Raw genomic sequence first — 24,398 nt, 5'->3', positions numbered from 1 at the left:
CACACCTCTGCCGTCCTGCCAGCTCGGGTTTGAGCTGCTCCTCAGGCTTAAATCTCCCACGTCATCCTGTCTACACCCCAGTGCTGGTGGTTTTGCCAGTAGCTAGACTTTAATCAAAGGGCACAGTAATTTGGAAGGGGGGGAGGAGTAATGAAGTATTGGATGCTTGTTCTTGGGTTTAATGATGCTTTTTAAAACTCTTCCACGGTTCCTCAGAGTTTGCATTTGCACATATGGGAAAACGTGGCTCCGAGGTGCCATGCATTCGTCTGAAATAAGAGATGATTTTGGTTTGTACTGACAAGGTCAGTGCCTATTTTCCCATCCAACTTCAGGTTTAATTTGAGTAACCGTCTGTGACAGTTGTGAGTACTGATGGGTATAAACGGGAATCAGTCTAAAAATACCCACGCTGTGAGAGCAGCGGAGCAGAGTCAAGGTTGCCGCTTTGAAACAATCCCTGGATCGCAGCACGCCCATTTATCACATGCAATACGTTTCCCAATAACACTGAATTCTTCACAGTAAATTCCTTCTGCTGGGTTTGCTATTTCCTACCATATCGCTGCCTCGATCCACTTCCTCCAATCTCCCCTCACTACCTCCACATTTCATGAGTTGAGCTGGCAAACGGGGACACGGACACAAGCCGTCTTCAGTCTAAGCAGGGCTTCACAGGGTTCTCAGAGAAACCAGAATGGGCAAAAATTAAATCAACACCAGTTAAAGGGTAAAGTTCCCCTAGGTAAGAGTTTATTCTCACCCCCTCTTTTGCAGGCATCCATTTACAAGATTATTTATCTCCCTTACAAGAAATCCATAGGGGTTTCACAACTCTCTGTCTCAGTCTTAGAGTGTTGTGTGGGTTGTTCTTTTGGGGTTTTTTTTTCCAAAAACCTTAAAATCAGAGATTCAAAGGAGACCTGAGACATATCAGTGGATGCCCCCCCCCTTCCCAAGGCCACTTGCCCCGCTGCCCACGGCTGCTCTGTGTGTGCAGGGAGAGGGGACAGAAACATAGAATCATAGAATCATTTAGGTTGGAAAAGACCTTTACGATCATCAAGTCCAACCGTTAACCTAACCCTGCCATCCCACCATCACATCTACCCATCTTTTAAACACCTCCAGGGATGGGAACTCAATCACTTCCTTGGGCAGCTCATTCCAATGCTTGACAACACTTCAAGTGAAAAAATTTTTCCTAATGTCCAACCTAAACCTGCCCTGGAGCAACTTGAAGCCATTTCCCGTCATCCTGTCCCCCATTACCTGGGAGAAGAGGCTGACCCCCACCTCACTACCCCCTCCTGTCAGGCAGTTGTAGACGGCAATCAGGTCTCCCCTCAGCCTCCTCTTCTCCAGACTAAACCACCCCAGTTCCCTCAGCTGCTCCTCATCAGACTTGTGCTCCAGACCCCTCACCAGCTTTGTTGCTCTCCTCTGGACATGTTCCAGCAACGTCTTTCCTGTAGTGAGGGGCCCAAAACTGAACACAGTATTTGAGGTGCGGCCTCACCAGAGCCAAGTGCAGGGGCACGATCACTTCCCTACTCCTGCTGGCCACACTATTCCTGATACAAGCCAGGATGTTGTTGGCCTTCTTGGCCACCTGGGCACACTGCTGGCTCATATTCAGCCATCTGCCAACCAGTACCCCCAGGTCCTTTTCTGCCAGGCACCTTTCCAGCCACTCTCCCCCAAACCTGTAGCCTTGCATGGGGTTGGTGTGACCCAGGTGCAGGACCCAGCAGGGTGCATGCAAGGGATGCAGCCGGTGGTGCAGTAGCACGCTTCCCAGCAACATCCCTCAGCTCCACCCAGCCGCTCATCAAGGCCAACAACAGGTCCCTGTGTACGTGTTATTGTTTGCTTCATTGGGGATTAACTAATACTGAGCTTATACGAGAAAGCTGGGGACCCCATCCCAGCACAGCCATATCATTTCTCCCCCAGCTTAGCCACACACAGTGATGGATCCGATGGGGAGTGGCTGCTCATGGGCTGGGACAAGCAGCGCTTCTCAGCCAGGCATGATGGTCGGTGTGACTGTGACACAGGCTAGCCCCCAGCCTTGAAAACATCTCTAAAGCCCTTTCAGAAATCCAAGGAAGCAATAACAGCACGGACTGGACTGGTGTGGGAGGCAGCAAGCTCCCACCCGCTGGCCTTCACACGCTGCCATCTCTGATGACCAAGTGCAGCTCATGCGAATTAACTGGTGCGTGGGCACGTATGGGATACTGGTTGAACTGGTTGCAAAAATAACCAGGCTTGGAGCTGCTCCCTTTGGTTAATGAAAATAAGGAGTGGGCTCTGCACGGATCTGCAGGCACTGCTTTCGCGCTGCTTTTCACAACCCTGGAGATAAAAGACAAGAGATGAGCTGTGCACATTTTAATATTTACCACCTGTGGCTAAAATAAGCAGAAGAACATTCCTTGGAAACCCCACATCTGACTGGAATTTGTGGTATTTTTAATTAGATATGCATTGGTTCAACCTATGCAGGCAAAGGCAGCGGGTGCACAAGCTGTTTGGTGACGGCTCCTTGCAGTCCCCCTTTGAAGAAGGTAAGAAGCTCCCAGAGACTAGAAATGGCCTCATTCATCCAGGCTACAGTGGGTTTGAACCCACGTGCTAGATGGAGCTCAGCTTAAGGAAAAGCATTGCCTTTTGCAGCAGTTTAGTCATGCCCGTTTACAGTAAACCCTAATTAAACTCCTGCCTCTTTCTGGCACCAGCAAGAGTCGATGCCCTGGGGGACCCTGGGTGCTGAGCAGCGCAGGTAGCGCCCAGCCGGGCACCTTCCTCTGCCCCAGCAGGAAAATAACATTTCTGCGTTGAAGATCAGCTTTCTTCCCCAAATGCTTGCTTTCTAAGACAGACCCTGCCTCAAGGCACCCAAGATCCTCCTCACCTGCACGGAGCGGGGCCGGAGGCAGGCCTGACACCGCAGAAGAGCACGGAGTTACCCGAGGTCAAGCTAAAGACACCCCAATTCCACCCCCCGGGCAGGTGACAGGGTGAGGGGCACCACAAGAGCATAACACACACAGGGCTTCAGGGAGGTGCCAGCACAGCAAAGGGAGCCAACCCGGAACACGGCGAGATTTACATCCCGAGTTGTGAAATACATGATTTATTTGGGTTTGGTTTTTTTTTTACTGCTCACCAAAGAGCTGCTCTGCCACAGTTGCATAAAAAGCTTGGGTAAGGCCAGCTGAAAAGGCAGATGAGAAGAGCCAGGCGGAAGAGCCGTGACAAACTGAAGGCAGGCAAGCTGGTAATACTGTAACTAAATCAGCAATTACGAAATTCAGACAATTAATAAAGAATGAATGAGCAGCAGCATTAAACGCTCAGCGCATCAGAAACAAGCCAGCCCTGTGGGGCTCATTAGATGCCGGCGGTGCTCAACAGCGTTTCTGGGTTGTAACTGGAGAAAAGAGGTAATTATTCATACCACACGTGTTTCATGGTTCCTATTCACTGAATTCTAGGTTTTAACGTCAAAAAGTCCGAATAATGCCATTTGGAGAGATTTAGAAAGAATTATAGACTCAGATCCTTGAAAAAAACTAATAAAAATTCCAAGACTTCATGTGGAGTTAGAAAACAGCCAATACAGGACTGAATGTCAAGCAAAAGGATCACAGTACAACCCGGCACAGTGCTAGTTGTAGGCAAGTTGAGATCCTAAACTATCTCAATAAAATTAAAAGTGTACCTCACAGAGGCATTAGGCTGGCTAAGAAACTTCAGAGAATACATTGCTGTTTCCCCCCTTTGCATGCATTTTGACAAAAAATGTTATCTGTAACAACCATGCAGCCCAGATTAAGGTGACAAAATCCACCAGTGGATCCCAAAAATGAAAGCAATGATGGAGACAGATGACAGAATGCCACTGTGCTTACAGGAAGCCCCACAGCAAGGAGAGCACAGTAATGCTCATTTTTATGCAGGTCTGGAAGAAAACACAGGGTGTTTGCTATCCAGGTCAATTGTACAGGAACTTGGCATCTACTCATTTCAGGTTGATTTTATATGGCATTGGCCAAGCAGGCTCCCAAAGGAAAAAGGAACAGAAGCTGCATCCATGAGATGCAGAAACGCATCCTAAAAAATCTCAGAGACATCAAAAGGCGTCATCCCAGTAGAAAGGACACCATGAAGATAGCGTGGTCCTGGGCACATGAGCAGGTCAATGCACACAGCAAAGCACATAGCCCTGTTGAAATAACAACTAATATAATACATCCCAACATACCATGTTCTGCTTTATCGTACACTTCAAAGCAGCAACAGGAAAGAGTTTAGAAAAGGGCAACGGGAACACGAGGCAGGTTTCCCAGACTCGGGTCCCAGAGGTTAAACTCAGTCTATTTAGCTTATCCAAAGATGAGGCTAGGAGGGGACTGTCCGCAGCTCAGACGTGGGACTCGGGGAGAGCTTCCTCATGTTGAAGGCTCTTTGGTTTCAGGCAAAGACAGAAGATGGACTAGCTGGGAGCTGAAGTTGGATCCGTTCGAACCACAGAAAGACCCGACTCTTCACAGAAAGCTTGGTGGGACCCACACCTCGAATCACGCTCACCACCAGCTTTTGGCCAATTACTCTGGATTTCTCTTTTTTTAAAGACAGAGGATTGCTTAGCGTGTGTGTAGAGGTCAGCAGAGATGTGCTCTTTGTGTTTGCAGTACTGGAGAGAGACACACACATCCCCAAAGTTCCTGGGGATCGGGGAGTGCGTGAAGGAGTCCAGACCAGCCCCACCCGTGATGTTAAGAGGGAGTAAGAAAATGTCATTGGAGCAAAATGCCAAAACAAAACTGGAGGCTTTGGAAGGGAAAAAGGAAGAGATGGCTCTCTATAACGCATATCACTAATGCAATCCAACGCCACTGTAAAACGTCACAGGTGGGGCTGTTTTCAATTAAAGAATTAAAGTGAAATTTAACCATCTTTGCTGAAGTTTCCTGCAGTAAATATCCACTTCAGGGTGATTTTTGCAGTTTCTGCTGAAATGGATCAGCAGTTTCCATAGGGAAGCATACAGCAAGGATAACTAGTTTGGTTGGGTTTTTTTTTTTTCCACTATGTTAAACTCATGCTGGTGAAGACCAAGTGACAGATTAAGAATCACTAGGACCCTTGTTCTCCATCAGTGAAGCCTGGCTTGAGGAAGAAACACTGTCTTCTCTAAAATTCATCCAAATTTGGCTACATTCTTCACCTAGATTCTTCCTCTTGGCAGCCTTCACTGTAGCCTGGGAAAGTCCAATCCCTCCAAAAATCCCAGTTGAAGCACATCTCTTCACCCACCAGCTATCGTCCAGAGGGACACCGGCAAGGAGGTGCAGGCAGGAGGAGACAGGAGACCCCCAGGGCTTCCGTTGTGCTTTGTATGCTACAGCCCTTCTCCGCTGGGACTGGAAGAGCACTCGGGTCCTCTAGCTTGTTCTTGGGCTGTGCTTGTTGTTCTGCTGTCCTACAATAGACACGTCCTTTCCTCCAGCTCCCAAATTAAATGAGATCCATTCCACAGACCAGCTCACACAATAGTTTTTGCAGCCTCTCCTCTTAAAACAGATGTGATCCTTTCCTCCGCTCCCACGCGCCGCAGGAACACGCCGTAATACACCCGCCCTTACAGCTCTCACGGCCACAAGACCCTGTGCCAAAATTCTTCTCACCTTGCCGCCGGCTGCGAGGCAGGCTCTGAGGCTGCTCTTCCCCCTCGGCCATTTGTGTACAGCACCGCCTGGAATGAACCTTCATGCTGCACCAAGCCAAAACCACCAAGAATTAATTTTAGCAGTGAAGAAACTGGTGCACATGGCATTTTTTTGCGAGGCTGCAGCTCCGTGCTTTGCCTCTCTTCTGAGGTGATGCAGCAGAGGAGAACGCTTCGACAAATTAAATCAAGGGGTCCTTGGCCTTCGAGGACTGGCAGAGCAGCACAAGAGCAGAAAGGATCATACACAAGAGTAGCATTTAAAGTGTTGGCTTCAGCTTGGTTCGATTTTAATTCAGTCTGGCTCCTCGCGCAGGGATGCCTCCCTCGGAAAGAATCCGACAAGTCACTCAGTCTCCCTGTGTCTCAGTGTCTCATCCATAAAACAGATATCAAATATTGCTTGATCCCTGACCCCCCTGCTTGTGAGGTTTTTTTTACTCTTTGCTCTCCTTTTCCTAAGCTTTTTCTCCCCTTAATCATAGAGGAAGAGCCAGGTATCCTCTCCGGACACGCTCGCGCCTGGCTGGAAGAGGCGGCCACCCAGGATACAGCTGCCCGCGTCTCTCCTGCTCAGGTCCATGCAACATCAGCTCCAGTGGTCAGCACAGGGGAGCGTTGGGACCCCACTCCATCCCAAGAGTAAAACACTGCTGTGAGGGCAGCAAACTGATGAAAGCCCCGATTTATTAAAAACCACAGAAAAATTCCACGTTGCAGTAAACCAGAAGAAAAAAACGCAAAATAAAAGCAATGCCACGGGTGTGAGGAGACACAAACTCAAGGGGATTGGAAAAGGGAGACAGGTCCAGCTCTCCACTGTGCTGACCGGGAAAGTGCTGGGAGGTGCCAGGATGAGTTGCAGACCCTGAGATCCGCCACACCTCAGTGTACTCCTCTCAAACCCATTTTCTCCTCTCAGCAACCTCTCAGGTGCTTATTCTTATGCAGTTAGGAATTTACTCTAAAATGCAAAGACAAGTGGAGATGGTTATCTTCGCCAGCAAGCTTTTAGAAGCAGAAGAGACTGTCACCTCTTGGTGACAGTGATGGGGCTGGAGAGCACTGAGCTGGGTGCGTTATGGAGGGTGACACTGAACACAGCCCTTTCCCTCAATAACAGTACTTTCTGCAGAGGCTTATGCAAGTCAGAGGGTCAGGCAATCAAAGGCAGCTCTGTCACCTTGCAGAAGGAGCAGAGAGCTATCAAAGGATGACAGTTTCTGTAAGAACTCTTCAAACCCTCACGAACAGCAATTACCAGTGCTCTCATGACTCCAAATCTCCCAGAACAAGCTGCAGACCTCCCCCCTGACAGCCAGACTAAATCCAATCATGCCTGTGAGCCAGAGCGTGCAACAAATCACTCCTTCCTCGGCAGGAAGAAAAGCCAGAGCAGGCATGTGGAGAGCAGGAGAGCCACCTCAGCACCACCGGCAGCTTCCACAGCACTCACGGTGCTGCCGACGTTACGTTGCGTCAGCGCTCCAGCTGCGCCGTGTTCCTGCGGAAAGCAAGGTTTGCAGCACCCAATTCCCTTGCTTCTAGTGCAGCTGAGCCCTGGCACGGAACCAGGCCTGCTGAGCTACCAAAAATGTGTGTGCAACATGGAGAGCCTTAAAGGAAGGAGGCACGGAGAGCCAGGGGCACCTCTCCAGCATGCACCGACACCCCTGCACGTGCTCCGCTGAGCCCGACGGATAATGCAACCCATCAGTGCAATGCTCAACGCCCGCTTGACAAAACATTGCCAAGGAAGAACAAGCGTGAAGCAGGAGGAAGAAGAGGGAGCACAAGGGCACAAAAGGGGACAGACATTTGTGGAGTGACTTGGCAGGCTCTCCATGAATTTGCGGGGCCGGAGGGGGGAGCTGGCAGAGCGCCCCGAGGCTGGGAAGGAGCGATGTTGCAGGTCTGCCCTCTCCCCCACGTTCAGGGAGCCTGGCAGACGTTACTCCCCATCCTCTCCCTTGAGCTCCCAGCAGGTATTTGCCAGTGGCTCAGATGATGGCATCGGCGAGCCATAACGTGACTCACCGCGAGCGCCGTCTGGGAAAGCCCCCAGCCGGGGAGCAAGATGAATCACAGGGAGACGCTGTCGGCTCTTGGAGAAGGAAGAAAGCCCAACTGACGAAAGGCCAACCCAAGCAAACACAAGGCAAGGATGCGTGATGGGGATGTAGGGGACATGAGGCACTGCTGCCTCCCAGCTTTTTGCCGGCAGCTCCAGTCCTGCCCCAGGCTCGGTGCCTACCTGGCTCCCAGTCCTCTCCAAGCCATTTGCTTGGCTACAGCCCAGCATCACCCACCAGAGGCATTGCTGCCTGCGCTGGCATGCCCAGCATCAGTTGATGTGCTCCTGCCAGAGCCCTGAGCACCACCAGCCCGTGGGACACTTGCCCAGAGTAGAAGGGCTGAGCATCCCAGAGAGACAGGAGGTATGGGGAAGACCACACACCAGAATGTGCCTCCTGGCTCATCGGCCTTCCAAAAGCATACTCCCCTCTCTGGGTTACAGTTTCCTTCACCCTCGCTGGCTCCCCAACCCCTGCTCTTTCCCAGGCTGGACCCCCTGCCACCAAGCTCTCCTCCCCACTGCTCTTTGGAGCCTGGCCAGAAGGGACACACTGCCACCCCAGGCCTGGCAGAGAACACTTAGCTAGGGCACTGCTGAAAGCCAAAAAGCAATGAGCTTATCATGACTTATTTATTAGGCCATCTACTGAGGGAAGAGGATCATGCCTATCTCTTACCTCGCCGGGACTTGTCGGGCTGCACGTCCGGCTGAGCCCAGTCATTATTGCCACCACATGATCCAGCAAGCCCAGCAGACAGCCAGCACGGGTAGTGCTTGCTCACATCGGCTGGGGAACGCCTTCCCAAAGTCCCTCTGGTGAGCAGAGCCCAAAGCCCCATCCCTGTCCGGCTTCCTTGGAGGCTCAGACCTCGCTTTCCAGTGTTAATGGCTCACACTTTGCACCTTCTTATCAGAAGGTGCAGATGCCTGCCCTCTGCCACAAGGAGTCATTTACCTCCTCAAACTTGTAATTTTACTAAACATGCATCGCAAGAGAGTGTACATAAAACCCACCCTACTCAATGCTGCCAGTAACCTTCAAAGCTTTGCTGGAAAGCACTCGCTGCATCCCGGCCACGGTATTAAAACAGAGACCAAAGCCAGAGCCACCAGGCTTTGGCCAACCCTCCTGGAGACCATCCCTCCCCTGTGGGCAGTCTTGGTCAAAAGGCTGCTCCGGTGAATCCGGGTACTAATTTGACCAGTTTATTGAATAAACACGAACCACAAGATGAGATCCTGAACCATTTCATGCAATCGAGCAGGAGGCACATTGGTAGCAACACCAGACTAGCCATTATTTTATGATGAAGTTAAGTGGCGCTGGTGGTGCTGGGAGAAACACAATGAACTCGCCTGGAAGCCCTCACCCTTTTCACTGCAATTGTCAGAGCACTGAAAGAGCAATTGAAATTATTACAGATATCCCTTCGGTTCCTCCCAGATCTAATATGTTATCTTCTTCATCTCGGATAATTGCGTCAGGTCATTAGCTGGCCGATAATTCACCTCGCGCCGAGTGCCGTGACTTGGCAAAGAGCAGGCTGCGCTCTTCAGGCGGCCAAAGCCTGAGCCTCTCCTGGCCAGCTCACTGCTCGCCACGCAGGTCCCCCCCAGGCAGGGCTCGGGCCAGCCCGCCTTCAAATCCTGCTCTGTTTTATGGCAGGGACAGCCATGCCGCTCCTTGCATGATGAAAGAAAAAAAAAGAAAAAAAAAAAGAAGGCAGCATCATTGCAAATGACCTAACGTTTTTAAAAACTCACCACGACAGGAACAGGGGTATCTCGGAAATATTTTAATTAAATGAGCTCAAAATTACACCAGGCACTCTACACAAATAACTGGCCAAATGCATCAATTTTCACACCAAGCCAACTGTGCATGTGGCTTGCAGAGGACGCAAAATCTTGCTTTAAACAAGCTCGTTGAAATTCAGCAATTTTGCCAATTTGCTAAAATAGAGCTCAGCTATGCAAAGCAGAAGCCCCACAAAATCAGATGTACCTGACAGAGTAGGAGGTGTAGATTTTGTAGGAGCTAGATTTTAAAGTGCTTGAAATGCCTTCTTATTTTGAGCCTGCAAAACTCAGCTGGACACTTCCCAGAAACAGGCTTGCAGAAGACTTCCACAGAAGCAGCTTTTAAGAAGTGCCTATATAGGATTTCAGCCTTTCTGGCATCAAAGAAAACCTGGATTAAAGCTGCATTCAGCAGTCCAAGTAGCAAAAAAAGGATGATTCCAAATTCTCTAGAACGACCGTGCCAAGCCCCAGCCAGGTAGCACTGGCTGCACTGCAGACATGCCAGGGGCACAGAAAGGAAAGCATTCGCATATATTGACATAAAAAAAAAAAAAATATACAGCTATCGTTGTCATTTAGGGCCCCATGTGCTCAGCCATTCTGGAAAGAAAAAAAAAAAAAAGAAAAGAAAGGCTGTCTTGCAGCTAGCTCAGGCACTTTAAACTGAAATCTTCAACAACTCATAGTCCTTATGGTTGGGAAAATGCATCAAGTGGGCTCTTGCTCTCCAGCACTGTAACACCCTCTTCGGTACCTGATGGACATACGAACTGTCCAAGAACACCCTCATGAGCTCCCACCTGAATTTCTCAAGCTTTGCCCATGACCAGCACAGAGCAGAAGAGCACTCTGGCCTTGGGGCTGCCGCTTCCCTGGAGAACCTGGGCAAGGATGGTCCCCTGGGCTTACACCGGCAGGACAGGCTGGCTGCAGCTTTAACCTCCATTTAATTGCTGTTGAGCTTGGGACTTTTCGATGTTTGGGCGCCCACGGGTAACGATCTGGACTTATGGATCAGTCTCTCACACCCTACATCCAGAGGAGCCAAGGAGCATTTTGAAGGCCAACCTACCCAGGCATTTTAGGGCATGAAACAACATGGACTGGGTCACCCTGTTTTGGGATGAGAAGGGGTTCAGTTGTACGAACACAAGCCCAACTGCTTGCCAGGAAAACAAGCCCTGGCCTATTGTATTTATTAGTACTAACATGGCTATTGGTCCTCTGCAGGAAAGCCAGAATATGTAGGCTTTGGAGGAAAGCTGCAGCAAACGCTCATGAAATTGCTGTCCAAGTGCATCCCTGGCATGGCTAACGTCCCGTTCCACCCAGTCCTTTCAGGGCCAGGGATGTGCACCAAGACACAGAACAAGATGGGACCATGTCCCCAGCAATCCCAGCTGATGCAGGCAGGAAAAGCAGGAAGGCAAAGCAGACGGCTGAGCACCACCCTGTCCCTCCTCTCCCCAGAGCTGCGAGAATCCCAGGAATTCTCCAACATCCCCCTGCTTCTGGACAGAAACCCTCCCTCCGGCCAGCACTGTGAGGATGGCCATGCCACCACCAGCCCTTCTGCAGAGGGGAGGAAGGGGATGCCATCCCTGCCCTCCAATGCCAACACCCTGTATAAAGTCCCTCTCAATCCAGAGCCACAAAAGGGACCAGATTTGGGCTTGATATATATGTCTTGCTCTGGTGGAGCCATTCTGCCCCTGGCTGTTGCTCTGCTTTGCTCTCAGGAGAGCGGCAGCAGGGTGGCAGAGCCCAGCCAGAGCAGGAATCCCAGCAATGCCAGCTATGCCGTGTCCTCCTCTTTGCCCCCAAAGGGTCAGGTCTCCATCTAAACAGGAAGCCGGGATCAGCCAGACCCGCGGTGCTCCCAGTCCCGACTGCCAGGAAGGCAGCGCTGCAGGAGCTGCTGCTGCTCATGGCCCCATCCCTCCCTGCTCCCAGCCCAGCAGAGGCAGTTTATGGGGGGATTCCAGGGTGCTCTCCTCCTCGGGACCCCCACTGTCAGGCAGGGTGCTTCCTCACTTCTTTGCAGGATCATGGGTTTTTATCATTTATTGAATAGAGGCAAAGCCCCGTGAGCAGCTAGGCCGAAGGCAGCACTGCGAAAGGGGAGTTGAAGCGGCAGGGGGGACAGTGAGGATCCCCCTCCTTCACCATTAGCGACTAACTCAGAACAAGCTGGGACACAGCACTTTCCTCCTAAACCAGGGACTGCATTAAGAACCACACAAACCTCAGGGTCAGCAGCTGCTTCACATACCACATGCAGAACCACTGCAGCTTGCGCCTGAAGATCTCCCGGCGCTTGCTTTCTGTGCCTAAATAAGCTTTTTCTTCCTCTGGTTTCCCCACACCAATATTTTGGGATTACTTTATTCCTTAGAGAACATGACTAGCCTTCTGCTTTAAGAAGGACATGCATTCCTTGACCTCCAGCCAAACTGAAACCAGCCTCCGGCACCCAGCCCAGCCAGCAAATGCCCTTGCAATGCCACGGTAATGCCTTGCTGCTGGGTGCAAAGCCAGTGCAAAGCACAGGAAAACAGGGAAGGGCTACACGCATAAACTTCCGTCAAACAAACCACCCTGGCATCCTCTTCACAAACAGCACCCCGCGACAAATAAACAGACATTAAAAGCCTCTCTGGCAGATCTGATCTGTAAACTCACGGCCTCGCAAGGACTTGCATCTCTCCTGTCTTACACTAGATCAAGAAAGCCTGAGCACAGGCTGAGATGTGTTTCAAGCACATCATTCACCATGAGAAATCACTATTTTACCCTAATTTGTATCCTTCCCCTGCCATTCAGAGCTTTACGAATTTTCTAGACTATGCTTAAGTTTATTTAGATTGGTCAACAAGGATGTTTTGGTGTTGGGTTTTTTTTTCCCTAGGGTTTATTTAAGCCCTCAAAGTTGTGCCAATCCTGCATTCTTTCAAAAGTCTTATGTTGAAAGGCAGCAGAGGAAACAGCTGTTTACAAGAGCTCTTGACTGCGTAACAGTTGTTCTGTCCCAAACCTTGTCTGGAACCAAGGTGAGCAAACCTAATGCCGTGAAGGACTTCTCAACTTGTGCACCAGCCACAACATTAACCACCACCAAGAGGACAGGGCAGTGGGTAGGAAAGCCGCTGAGAAAAGCCCACAAACTATTGACGCACTGGAAGTTTGAAACAGAAGAGCCTTGCAATCTGTGTCCTTGGGATCTGATACTCCTCTCCTCGGGTTTGATACTCCTCTCCTCCTCTGGTGATGAGAAAAAGAGAAAACGAGATCATGGCAAAGAGTCAGCAGGAGGGGCTGAGGGAGGAGCAGGGCGACAGCTGAGCCCTGCTAGGGCTGCTCAGCCACATGAGCAGGTCCAATGCTCGTGGGATTCCACGGGGCCACCAGAAAGACAGCTCATCCATTACTCAATGTCCCTGCAACCATCTGCAGCTCCTTCCAATTAAGTGTTATTCCCAGGAGAGAGCGATTCCTGGAAGACAGGGCAGACCCCTTGCTGTGACCCACGGAGCAGACCAAATTACCTGCGCCTGTGGCCACCCCACCACGTACATCGGACCAAGGTCCAGCCACGGCCCAAAGTCTTGTGCGTCGGGGAGCAGACAAGTTCCTGCCGTTTTAAGCCTGGGGCAGCGAGCTCGCCGGGTGTGCGGTTTGCTCAGCCCGCCCTTGAACACCTCCCAGTTGTGCAGGCGAGAGGCCGGGGCGCAAAGGAAAAGCTCCTCTCCTGGCGATCGGCCAAGCGTTATACAGCACCAGCTCCCTGTATCCTGACTGTAAGTATTTTGGGAAGCCAGATGACTTCATGACCAGCTGACATCCCCCGACCTACACGCTGTTAAACAAGCTCGCTGCTGGCCAGCCACAGAGCTCGTTACTCAGCACTTTAATTGCCATTTACCAGGCACTAACCTGCTGGCATATCCAGGCAGCATCCGAATTTTCATGCAGCTGAAGCACTTACGCAAGCGGTAGAACACAAACGTACCTCTTCCACAAGCAAGTTTGCTGTTACCTTTGAGATGGGATTGACACGTTGGGAAATCCTCTGAATTGCGGACATGCTACAGTTCCCACCCGGTGCCGGCAGCCCCACGTCCCACGCCCACCTTCCACCCATCCCCGATCTCAGTGGAGAGAGGGACGGTGAAAAATAGAGTTATGAATAACCTGGAGGGGAGGACTCATGCAAGAGAGGGCTGTAAGCGGAGACGGAGGAGCGGTGCCCTGCTACCCCGATGCAGAAGGGGAAGGAGCATCCTCCCCACACTCACCCTGATCCGCCGCATGGCTGTCACGATCTCCACCCGGCTGTTTGGCCGCGGCACATCCAGGCTCCCGATGTACTAGAGGGAAAGAAAGAGCCCATTAGTCGAGTTTCCACAGCACTGGAAACCTCACAGCCCCACCAGAGCCTCGATGGCATCCCCGGAGGGAACCCAGGGGCACCGCTGGGGAACAGGCGGCATTTTGCCCACTGCACCTGAGGCCTTGTGCGCCTCCCGCTGCAAAGCTGTTCCCTCACCACAACGTTTCAAGGATTCGGCCGCCCTTATTCTAACAATAAAATAACTCCAGTAATCAGGCCCGCAGGACTCATTCATCTATGCCGTGATCAAAGTGCGGAGGTATAATCCAATATCCCGTCGGCTGCCACAGAGTCATCTATTATAGACCTGGATATTGGAATATCCCTAAAATAGCTGGGGCGACCTGTCCTGTGACAGGCCCTTCACTACTTAATTACAGCCCTGCCAAACCCTTGGCTGTTTTTGCAGCAATGCCGAGCCTCCAGGCCAAGCCTCCAGAATAAAGGAGCCGCTTTGCTATTCAAAGGGGACCAAAGGCAGCACCGCTGCGACCCAGCACGGAGAGATGCCGAACAAAAACCTTTTTAAAAATAAAATGGAAGAGGGCAGATTCAGAAGAAGGATCAGAAAACAGACATGCGATGAAGAGTCAATGCAGAGCGCTAAAAATGTGTAGTTAGAAGAAAAGCGTTTTGAGTCTATTTACTAGCCCCCTGTGCTCCCACGCTTCATCTCGACACGAGCACTGACGTAACCCTCGGCAGCGCAGCATGGGCACTAAACCTGGCACGGCTGTATGTTCCTGTGAATACAGCCATAACCTTTGCCGACACCATGAAAACCCAGGTCACTGCTTTCAAGCACCAGTGCCGAGATGGGCGCTTACATGGCTGAACACGCGCTGGGGGCTGTGAGCAGGCAGAGGCCGCCGAGAGGGGTTATTTCTCACCCAGCATCGCTGCAGGATGCCCGGCTCCTCTCCTCTGGATGCTGCTGCCACCTCTATCGAGGGCACGGAGCGGGGGCTGCACGACCACCCCTGGGTTTTGCACGTGTGTGCCACCCTGGAGAGCCCTCCTTGCTAACCCTCTGCACCCACACCCCAAACCCGACAAACCCACCCCACGGCAGAGGCCATCCCCAGCTGCACGGCTCCCATCCCGGCTGCAGATGGAGGCAGGCGTCCAGCGACTGGCACGGGGCAGTCGGTGCTGAGAGCAGATGGGAAGAGAGGGGATATAAAAATAAACACCAAACAGCTGGCAGGTCCATCAGGGGCTGAGCAGGCTGCCACCACGCAGGACAGCTTTACGTAACCAGGAATTAAAGCCCGCAATGCACGCCGCCAGCAAGGGCAGCATTAACTGCCCAGACCCCAACCACCCAATGCCCGACTGAAAAACCACAAGTCTTGGTAAGTTTTTAGTTGCATCCCCTAAACGGAGCCTTCCCACCCCTTCAAAGGTTTGGGTCACATCAAGACAGGTGTCTGACATCAATCAATTCCCTTTTCTTTACATAAAGTCTGGAAACCATCAGTAAAAACTAGGAGATGACAAGGAGGGCTGAGGCAGCCAGAGCCCTGGGCACACAGGCACCTTGCAGCACGGGGAGAAACCTTTTCCCGTCTTCCCCCACCATGCAAACACCTTGGCTCCACAGCACCTCTCCCTCTGAGCCTCCGACGCCGCTCTTCTGCTGGGGACCACCCGGCACGGCTTCCCACTCACCGGCAAGGGAGACTTCTTGGCGTGAGAAGGACAGACTTTTGCTAGCAAAAGGGACGGCCAGAAGATGCCTATTGTCTTCCAGCTATTCCCAACAGCGCGAGGTCACTGCCGCTGGCAGGGGTAATTGCTTTCCCTGCACAGGCGAGTGCTGAGTGCAGCCATGTGCAAGCACAGGGCAAGCGGTGGCAGCTATCGGCCAGGCAGCAGACGGCCCCATCCACTACGGTCACATGAATTCGAGCAATGCCAACCTCCTGGCTGATGACCACGACCTCGGCCAGCAGCAACACTCGGTCATGCCCGTAGTTACATGTGTGAGCCCGGCAGGGCTGGGCTGCCCCATCAGCAAGTGATGGAGCAGAAACCAGACACCACCTTGGACCTCCTTGGATGGCCCTCCTGAAAAACAGCACCAGCAGTAGGAAGTGCCTTGATGCTGTCCTATACACACCTCCTTATTCAGCTCTTTTCCCTCCAGCCCATGCTTGCAAGCACCTGAACTGAGGGCTTGGGTCACAGACCATGCAGGATTCACCTCCGCTTCCAAACCTGGGCTCTGGGGCATCCTGTTGAATCCCGCACCTGGGAGCATGGCTCCACCAGAGCCCGCAGCACCTCCAGCCCCAGCGTGGGCTCACTTCACACAATTCCTGTGCTCACAGCTCCGAAAACACCCACCTCTCCCTCCACTCTGGGGGCAGGTATTTTTTGCACATTTTGCAAAACTCAACAGATGGACAAAGTCTCCCCAGATTATTTCTGCCTTCAGGGCAGAAATCACAAGCAAGGACTGCACTGCAGAGGAGTAACCCTTCACGATGTAATGAGTATCCTCCCAAAAATGTGGACTTGGAGGTTGGCTTTTCAGCTAAGCTACTATTTTCCAGGTGAGGAGTGGGGATGGCTTGAGAAACCACCTGTATTTATTAGATTTGCAGGTGATAAGCACACAGAGAGGAGAGCTGCTCCTGCACTCTTCCACTCTCCTCCAGCCCTCCTATTCACAGCACTGACTTCCATTTTGGGAAGAGGTGTGGGAAAAAGCAGGGGAGGTAGAGGCAAGGTAGAGATCAGCAAAGCAGCAGGAGCCTCCAGGGTGGAGGACTCCCCCCTCATCCTACCCCAACGCTGAGACCCAGGGACCCCCGAGCATGGGGGCAAGGGCATGGGCTTTTGCCTTCCTTTAAAGTTTGCGTGCCCAAAGTGAGGTGCCAGGGGGCCCTGGTCCCCACAGAGGCTGGTGTCCCACCTCCCAGGGCTGGGGCCAGCGTCCGTGCCAGCAGGTCAGCCCCACAGGAAAGGGAGGCAGCGGGGCCAGGGCTGAGCCCGGGGAGGAGAAAGGAAGGCGCCCGAGACAAAAGGAAGGAAAATAAAGCAGTGTGAAAGAGAGCTGACAAAGAAAATAAACCCATGAAAGAACCCACCCTCCCCAAGCCCCCGGGAACCGAGGATGAGGAAACCATATGCACATATGCAGGACACGGCTTTCCCAAATAATCACCCCTAGAACCCTGGCCCCACCACCCTACCAGCGGATGGGGGGCAGAGGTGGAGCCCCCCCACCTGCACCCAAGAACCAGGCGGGATTAGGGGGTCACCGATCCCCGTGCTCTGAAGGCAGGGGGCACGGCTGGCTCGGTGGGGAGGACAGTCCCAGGCAGCCCCCTCCTCCTCAGCCCAATTAGGAGGAGAAAGGCCACCCGCTTCGGAGCACCAGTGAATGGGCAGCCGAGGGGGTCCCTCCTGCAAGGAGGCACTCTGGCAGCCCCACAAAGGCAGCCCTCGCTTTGCAAATGGCCAGAGCCACTTGGGGCTGCTTGCCCGGTGGCATGGGTGGGCAGGCACAAAGCACCTATTCTGTAGGGTGCTTTTGGCCCCCCGCTCACCCTGCTGTTCCTCAGCCCCGCATGTGGGACCCAGCCTTCTATCGGTCCTGCCAGGGACCTGAGGAAGGGCAGCCCCTCTCCCTGCCATTGCATGGACTTGGTGGCTGTCACCCATCGGTCTTCTTGGCACCCGAAGGGAGCTTGCTTGTTTGCTGTCCCCCTCCCACGCACACAGGCGCCCCGGTCTGTCCCAGGCACAGCTGGAAGGGGCCTCCAGGCGCAGCCCACATCATGCACCCTCCACCCATGGCTTACAAATGACCTGTCCAGTTCAGGGAAATACCAGTCCTCCCCAGGTCAGAGGAAAAAAAAAAAAAAAACCACCAAGAAAACAAAGGAGAGCATTTTGCCAAAGCAATGTTTCCACGAGTCACTTAGTTTCTCATTTTTCCTTGAGGTTGTTTAATATTGCTCATTTTCTGCTCTGTCAGAAATGAATTTTCTTGCAAAGGTGCTTTTTCTGCAACAGCAGGTGGCAGATATTTTCGGAAAACCAAAGGCCGATCGCATCCCTGACAGGGGGACACCTTCCAAGGGGCGTTGATGAGATCCCTTGTGGCTGGGGGGCAGTGGCAGGCAGCAAAAGCCTTCCCGGGGAGGAGCTGCCACCTTCCCAAGGGAAGCACGCAGCCTCTCCGCCAGCCTGACGCAGCGTGCAAAGGTCAGGGCTGAATCATACCCAACTTACGGGGGGGGCTAGATTGGCTGGCTGCTGGGTTTCCAGCTCAAAAAGCCGCCCTGAGCCAGAGAGCTTGCCACAGATGAAGAACCACTGCTTCTGCTTCTGGCAGCACAGGCAGAGGAGACACGCTTGGCATCAGCCCCCGGCTGGGGCATCGAACCACGGGCTACACAGCCATCCTCGGGGCCAGGAGAGCCTCCTCTGTGCAGTGGATCCTGCACCCGGGCTGGGAAGGGGTTACTGGCAGTACCAGCAGCCGGGTTGGAGGCATCAGATATGGGGTGCGAGGGTCCCAAAATTTCTAAGGAGTGCAGGGCGGTGCAAAGCCACACCAGGTACTCGGACATCAGCCCCATGACACATGGCTGTGCCATGAAGCAAGGGCCAAAGTGCTAGGGTGCCAGTCCCCAGAGATTTGGAAATCTCGTTATTTCCTCCGTACCTGGGGAAACACCCAGCCTCTCTGCATCCTGGTTGATAAGGGCTTCTCCTAGGGCTGCCATGGTCAGGGAAAGCAAGGAAAAATCCAATTCCTGGGACTTTTGCTGTCCCAGTGTTGCCAGTCTCCCACGCACAGCCTCCACCCGGAGAGCCATGGGGCTGGGCTGGCACGGCCCCAGCTCTGCCCCACACCCCCGGAACACCCAGCCTCGCTGGAAGGAAAGGGGGGAAGTTTACTCAGACTGTGGTGGTGTGGGCTCAAGAGGCCAAAGGGGACGGAAAAGTCAGGATGCCAGCTGACTTCAATGGAAAAAAACCTCGGCTGTCCAGCCTGAGCCCGGCAGGCGGGTGCAAGCAGGCTCTCTGCTGAGCTGCAGGGCTCCAGCCCTGCCCAGTCCTCCTGTAACCGGGCTCCACCCCCTGAGGACACTGGGGTGCATCCAGCCCTGGGAGCCAGGTAGTTTGAGGCAGCGTGTCGGACCCGTCCAGAGCCACGCAAGCAGCCAGTGGCCACTAACACAGGGACACCTCACACCAGGCACCACTGGTCAAGCTGATGCCCTAAGGATATCAGTGCTTACCCACCTGCTGGTCCTAGAAAGGCTTGCACTGCCTATGAGCTGTGCAGGGGCTTGAGCACCAGCAACACAGGGCTCCGGGCGTCCCAGGAGAAGACCCCAGCACCCACGAGAGCCAGCTGCACCGCACCCACCCTCCCCTCTCACTGGCCAAAACTGGGCTCACACGATAAGGGGAGAGATCTTTGCAGCAGGATGCGGCCCTGCAGCAGGGACACCAGGGGCGAGGGGGTGCAGCGGGAGAGCCGAAGTTTTTCCATGCCGATAAAGCCAGGCTGTCCGCTTGCCCCCGTTTCCGCACCCCACCCAGCCACAGCGCCCACGGCTGGCCCCCCGCAGGGCCTGACTTCTGGCATCTGCCGAGCCCACGCGCTGCCTGGCCGGTACCCACAATCTGGGCACACGCAGCTTTGCCAAATTCCACCAGAGTTTTTTTTTATTTTTTATTTTTTTTTTTTTCCCCCCGCTAAGAGCTTCACTAAGCAGCCTGTGAACTGACTTAACAAGTATGGCAGAAATATGCCACTGTTTCAGACGAGAACTTTTGTGGCACTTGGGAAGGTTATTTATAGCCTCGAGCAAGCAATCCCGGGCTAAATCATGCTGCAGCTTTGCTCGGGGCTGAGCAGCCCTGACAGAGCACACCGTACTCCAGAGCTGTCAGTACAAACAGCCCCCGAATAAAGCTGCCAAGTCTCTCCCAGTCAGCTAAAGAGGTGCAGAGCTTCACACAACCTGTCTTCGGCTTCCCAGCCCTCCGGGAAAGGGGAACCTCGCTGGGAAGGGAGCCTGGAGCAGAAGAGGGGAACTGAAGACCCCGGCCGGAGCTGCCTGCAACTCAACTCACTTCAAACACTTTTCTGTATGGCCCCTACGTACATAAAAACATACCCAAGAGCGGAAACACACGTGCATTTGCTGCTTAGCATTGACCTGAGGCTATAAGCCCTTTCCTGCCCAATACAGCAATTACCTTGGCAGCAACCGGCAGGCACTGCCAGCGCTGGCAGCCTGGCGAAGGCGGCAGCCGGGGAGCTGGAGGGGTTCATTGGAAGGGACCTACTGGATCAGACCAAAGCCTCCTTCGTGTCCCGTCTCCAAACATAGACAGCAGCAGATGCTCGGTTCAACTTCAGTTTCCCACGCACAAAAGCAGAGAAAAGTACTGACAAACATGCGAGAAAATGCCTGGTTGCCAAGATCCCTTAAGGGGGAAGAAAAAAACCCAACCCACCACCTAAACCCCAAACCCCCACCTGCTGCCCCGAAGAACAGCAATCCTCCCAAACCTCCAGTCCCACATTTATCTGCAAACAGGTCTGATCTCAGGAAAGCTGGGTCTCGGCGCACGTCTCATCCCAGCCCACAGCAGTCCTGACTGCAGGCAGTGGGTTGGACCAAGGCTTGCTTGGACAAGCCCCTTCTCCCCTCGCCTGCAGATAGGGGAGCAGCAGAGAGGGTCCTTGCTCCCACCTTCCCCCTCCATTGGGAACCATCTTCATTAGGGCACTGCAAAGGTGTTAATGAGCCTCAGGACTGAAGGATTAACAACTGTTTCCAAATAATGGGTGTTTGGTAGGTGGGACCTTGCTCTGGACCACAAGATCTCTGGGGCAGGAGGAGAGCCCAGCCCAGTGAGCTCCTGAGAGCAGCTCTAATGAGGGGGCCAGCAATGACTTCCCCGCACAAACCTGGCAGCACCCAGTACCCCCGCACTTGAATGACGGGGGGGTCCGGCAGTCCAATGACAGGCTCCACCATCCCATTTATTCCCCCTACACACTGACCTCTCTGGAGGCGTTGGGAGTAGCCTGAGTCATGATTCCTGAATGCGCAGAACTGCTGGTGTTGCACAAGCTGACCCTTGGGTTCTGCCCTGCAGCACCAAGGCTTTGGGAAGATAAGGAGTAAGCTCGCATCCCCCTCCCCCTCGCCCCGACCAGAGAAGTGCTGGGAGGAGAGGTGGAGGAGGACAGAAGAAGCCTTTACTCTCTGCGTACCCATGCATTTAACCAGGAAACCACTGCACAAGTGGGAATTTATGCCTGCTCCCCTGTGCCACGCTGCGGCTCCCAGCTCTTTCATCAGAAGGCTTCAGCTAACTCAAGAGGCCAAGCTTTTGATTTTGTTCAACAATTCAGATCACAAGGCACAGAAGAAAGCAAAGGAGAAAGAAGAAGAAAGCACAGAAGAAAGCAAAGGACTCCTTCCCTCAGAGTCAGCTCCCCCAATTCCCAGCAGCCTGGCCGAGGCGCCTCAGGGACACAGATGGGTTTCATGCCAAGAGAGGGGTGGGCCAACAAAAACAGATCCAAAAGTGTGAAATGTGTTACTATTCCTCAGAAGATGGAGTGGGATTTTCCAACTATTGGATTTATCTCCAGAGAATGGATTAACATAATCCTTAGAGGACACTTTGCAGCTCCCCCAATTCCCAGCAGCCTGGCCGAGGCGCCTCAGGGACACAGATGGGTTTCATGCCAAGAGAGGGGTGGGCCAACAAAAACAGATCCAAAAGTGTGAAATGTGTTACTATTCCTCAGAAGATGGAGTGGGATTTTCCAACTATTGGATTTATCTCCAGAGAATGGATTAACATAATCCTTAGAGGACACTTTGCTCAGGCTCGGTGTCCCCGTGCCAGAGCGTATGGCTGCCAGTAGCTTCAGCAGGGACAAGCAACACAAGTCTCCTGGTGGCACCGCCTGCGACAGCACCGCTTGCTTCAGAGCAAGTCCATCACTCTGTGCTTGAAAAGGGCCCAAATCCTGACTGCCCGCGGCCACTCACCCTGGGACACAGGGACTCCCTCAGGACACAAGCAAGGGGACCATCAGCGTGGATACCAGCAGGTACTGATGGACCAAGACACGCATTACATCCACTACACGTGCCATTCAAAGGTGGCAGCAGACAGCAAAGGTGTGAGTGTAAAAATAAAATTAAAAATTAAAACAATAAATCAGCGCGTACCACCTCAGGCCTGTGTTACCCCCCTGCAGTGAGCCCCAAGCAAGCTCGTCAGGAATCCCGGGCTGCCGGAGCAGAGACCGCTGATCCAGCTGCTGAGGGCTGGAACAACGTGATCCCCGCCGCCGGCACTATCAGCAACCCCGAGAGGGCTTTAGGAGACAGGCACATGAATCCCGGCACCCCAGTCGAGCATTTTTCTTCTTCAATCTTCCCCCAAAGTTCTGCTCTAAATCAGAATTCTTCATTTTTGTGACTTGCACTGGGTGCCTGGCCAAAACAAGAGCCACACGGGTTTAAGCGCTTGGGATTCTTGGGGGTAAAAGGAACTAAAGGAGTGTAAGCATTTAATTAATCTCCAGCAATCTAATAAAAGGATGGAGTAATTGCCTAAGCCATCTGCATTCTGCATCTGGCATCAGGAGCTGCTGGAGAAACCCACAAATTTGGAAGCTGGGTTTCGTACGGATTGTGCTTGGCGTTAGCATGTGCCACAGGATACAAAGTAAGAGGAAGAGGAGCTGCAAAGGCTGATAGGCACCACCCCATTAATGCAGCCAGACCAGCAGCAGGGGAAAGAGCTGAGGCGTGAGGAGACCGAGGGGCAACTGAACCCCTCTCCCACTCTTCACCCCCCAAGCTGGGCTACCCAAACCTGGCATGGAAGCAGCACAGCACTGCCGCCCAGGCACACGGGATTGGGAAGGGGAGATGCTTTGCCAGCCTCCCCACAGGTGAGTGGTGAGCAGGCGCTGGCAGTAAAACAAGCAGTTGGCTCCAATAATCCAGGAGCGAAAGGCCACAAAGCTGAATTTGCACGGTCTTTCCGAGGAAAGAGTTGCAAAGCAGGTTTAAGTTTGCTCCGTAAACAACTCCTCTGCTGTTCTGCTCTCTGCAGCACGGTGCTTGCCATCAGGCAGGCCATGGCCTCTGCAGAGGAACCCTCCCAGCCGCAAGAAGAGGGGGAAATAACACAACTTCAGCACCCTCCAAGGAGCCGCAGCCTTGCCCCTGGGGGCACCGCACAGGTTTAAATGCCAAAGCTGCGATTCTTCCCTTGCCAGCACCCGTGCTCCAAGGACAACGGTGCGCGACAGATGCCTCCCTCCCTGCCACTCAAAATCTTTTTTACACCAGGTTTTTTTCCAGGTCAACCTCACTTGGGAGTATCTCATCAGCGTTGCAACCGTATCCCCCAGGAACGGCAAAGGGGGGAGGATTTTATATTTCCCCTTTTCAAATTTCACAGCCAGCTACTTCCCGGTGCACTGCCGGCCAGCGCTACCTGCTCAGGGCTGGGCACCGCGGGTGGGTAGCTTGGCTTTTTCCCAGCCTGCCAAGAGAGCACAAGCACTCAGACTGTGGGAAGCCACAGCCTAAGCGGAGCAAGAGACTGAGAGGTCCCAACAGGGAAAGAAAAAAAAAATAAAAAAATAAATAGCGCTTCCTGCCAAATCTACTAGCAAGAATGGTTTATATATGTAAAGAGAAATAGTGAGCTTTTATTTTGGGCGGGCGGGCGGCCCTGACCTCTTGCACTGTGCTGCAAATGGCATGCGGTTCCCCCGGCAGCTCACACGATGAGTTTATCGAGCACCAGGGTACAAGGCACCCTTGGAGGAGACCCCCTGCCCCCCATCATACCGGCAAGCCAGCATGACCCACAGCACTGGAAACGCCGAGCAAAGCCCGAGCCCTGCGCTCTTTCCCGGGAAGGCGCACACCGTCCCTGGCTCTCCTAGGCCAACGTCCCCAAGCAACGCCACGGCGAGCCGAGGGGGGAAAGCAGGAGGGTGACCCTTCTCCAGTGCGACCCATGTTCAGCTTCAACATCCTTACGGGATGGGTGGGAAAGCCTCAGCAACTCTCTGCAGCCGAGTTTGGGGGAGAGCAGGCAATGCCAATGGGGAAAGCAGAGAAAACCCGAGGCTGTGCAGGAAGAGAGCCAGAAAGCTGGGAGTCCCGGGGGGCCGGGGGTGCAAGGGCTGGGCAGGGCCCCCCGCGGACACGCGCACCCCCCGCGCCCGCTGTCCACCTTGGCCTCGAAGCAGATGCCGTGCTGGAAGGCGTCCTCGTTGTGCAGGGGGATGCGGAGGTCGTGCCGGTCATCCACCAGGTTGTACTTGGACTTGGCGGGCATGGCGGCCCCGCGGCGGCCGG

General features: G+C 53.3%; 1 protein-coding gene across 1 annotated transcript in view; it reads right to left on the bottom strand.

The window, feature by feature from the left end:
• LOC104132127 (nitric oxide synthase 1 adaptor protein) overlaps positions 1 to 24,378 on the bottom strand; it is a 48,113-nt gene extending 23,735 nt beyond the window's left edge. The window contains exons 1-2 of the mRNA XM_035900768.1: positions 24,274 to 24,378; positions 13,916 to 13,987 (exon numbers count right to left, since the gene is read on the bottom strand). Coding sequence (XP_035756661.1) covers positions 13,916 to 13,987; positions 24,274 to 24,378 — 177 coding nt within the window. The remainder of the gene's footprint in view (positions 1 to 13,915; positions 13,988 to 24,273) is intronic.
• Between the last annotated feature and the right edge of the window lie 20 nt (positions 24,379 to 24,398).

This window comes from Egretta garzetta, unplaced genomic scaffold (assembly GCF_000687185.1).
Source record: "Egretta garzetta isolate BGI_Z169 unplaced genomic scaffold, ASM68718v1 scaffold598, whole genome shotgun sequence".
Classification (NCBI taxonomy): domain Eukaryota; kingdom Metazoa; phylum Chordata; class Aves; order Pelecaniformes; family Ardeidae; genus Egretta; species Egretta garzetta.
Note: the sequence above shows the minus strand (reverse complement) of the source record. Positions and strands in the feature narration are given on the sequence as shown.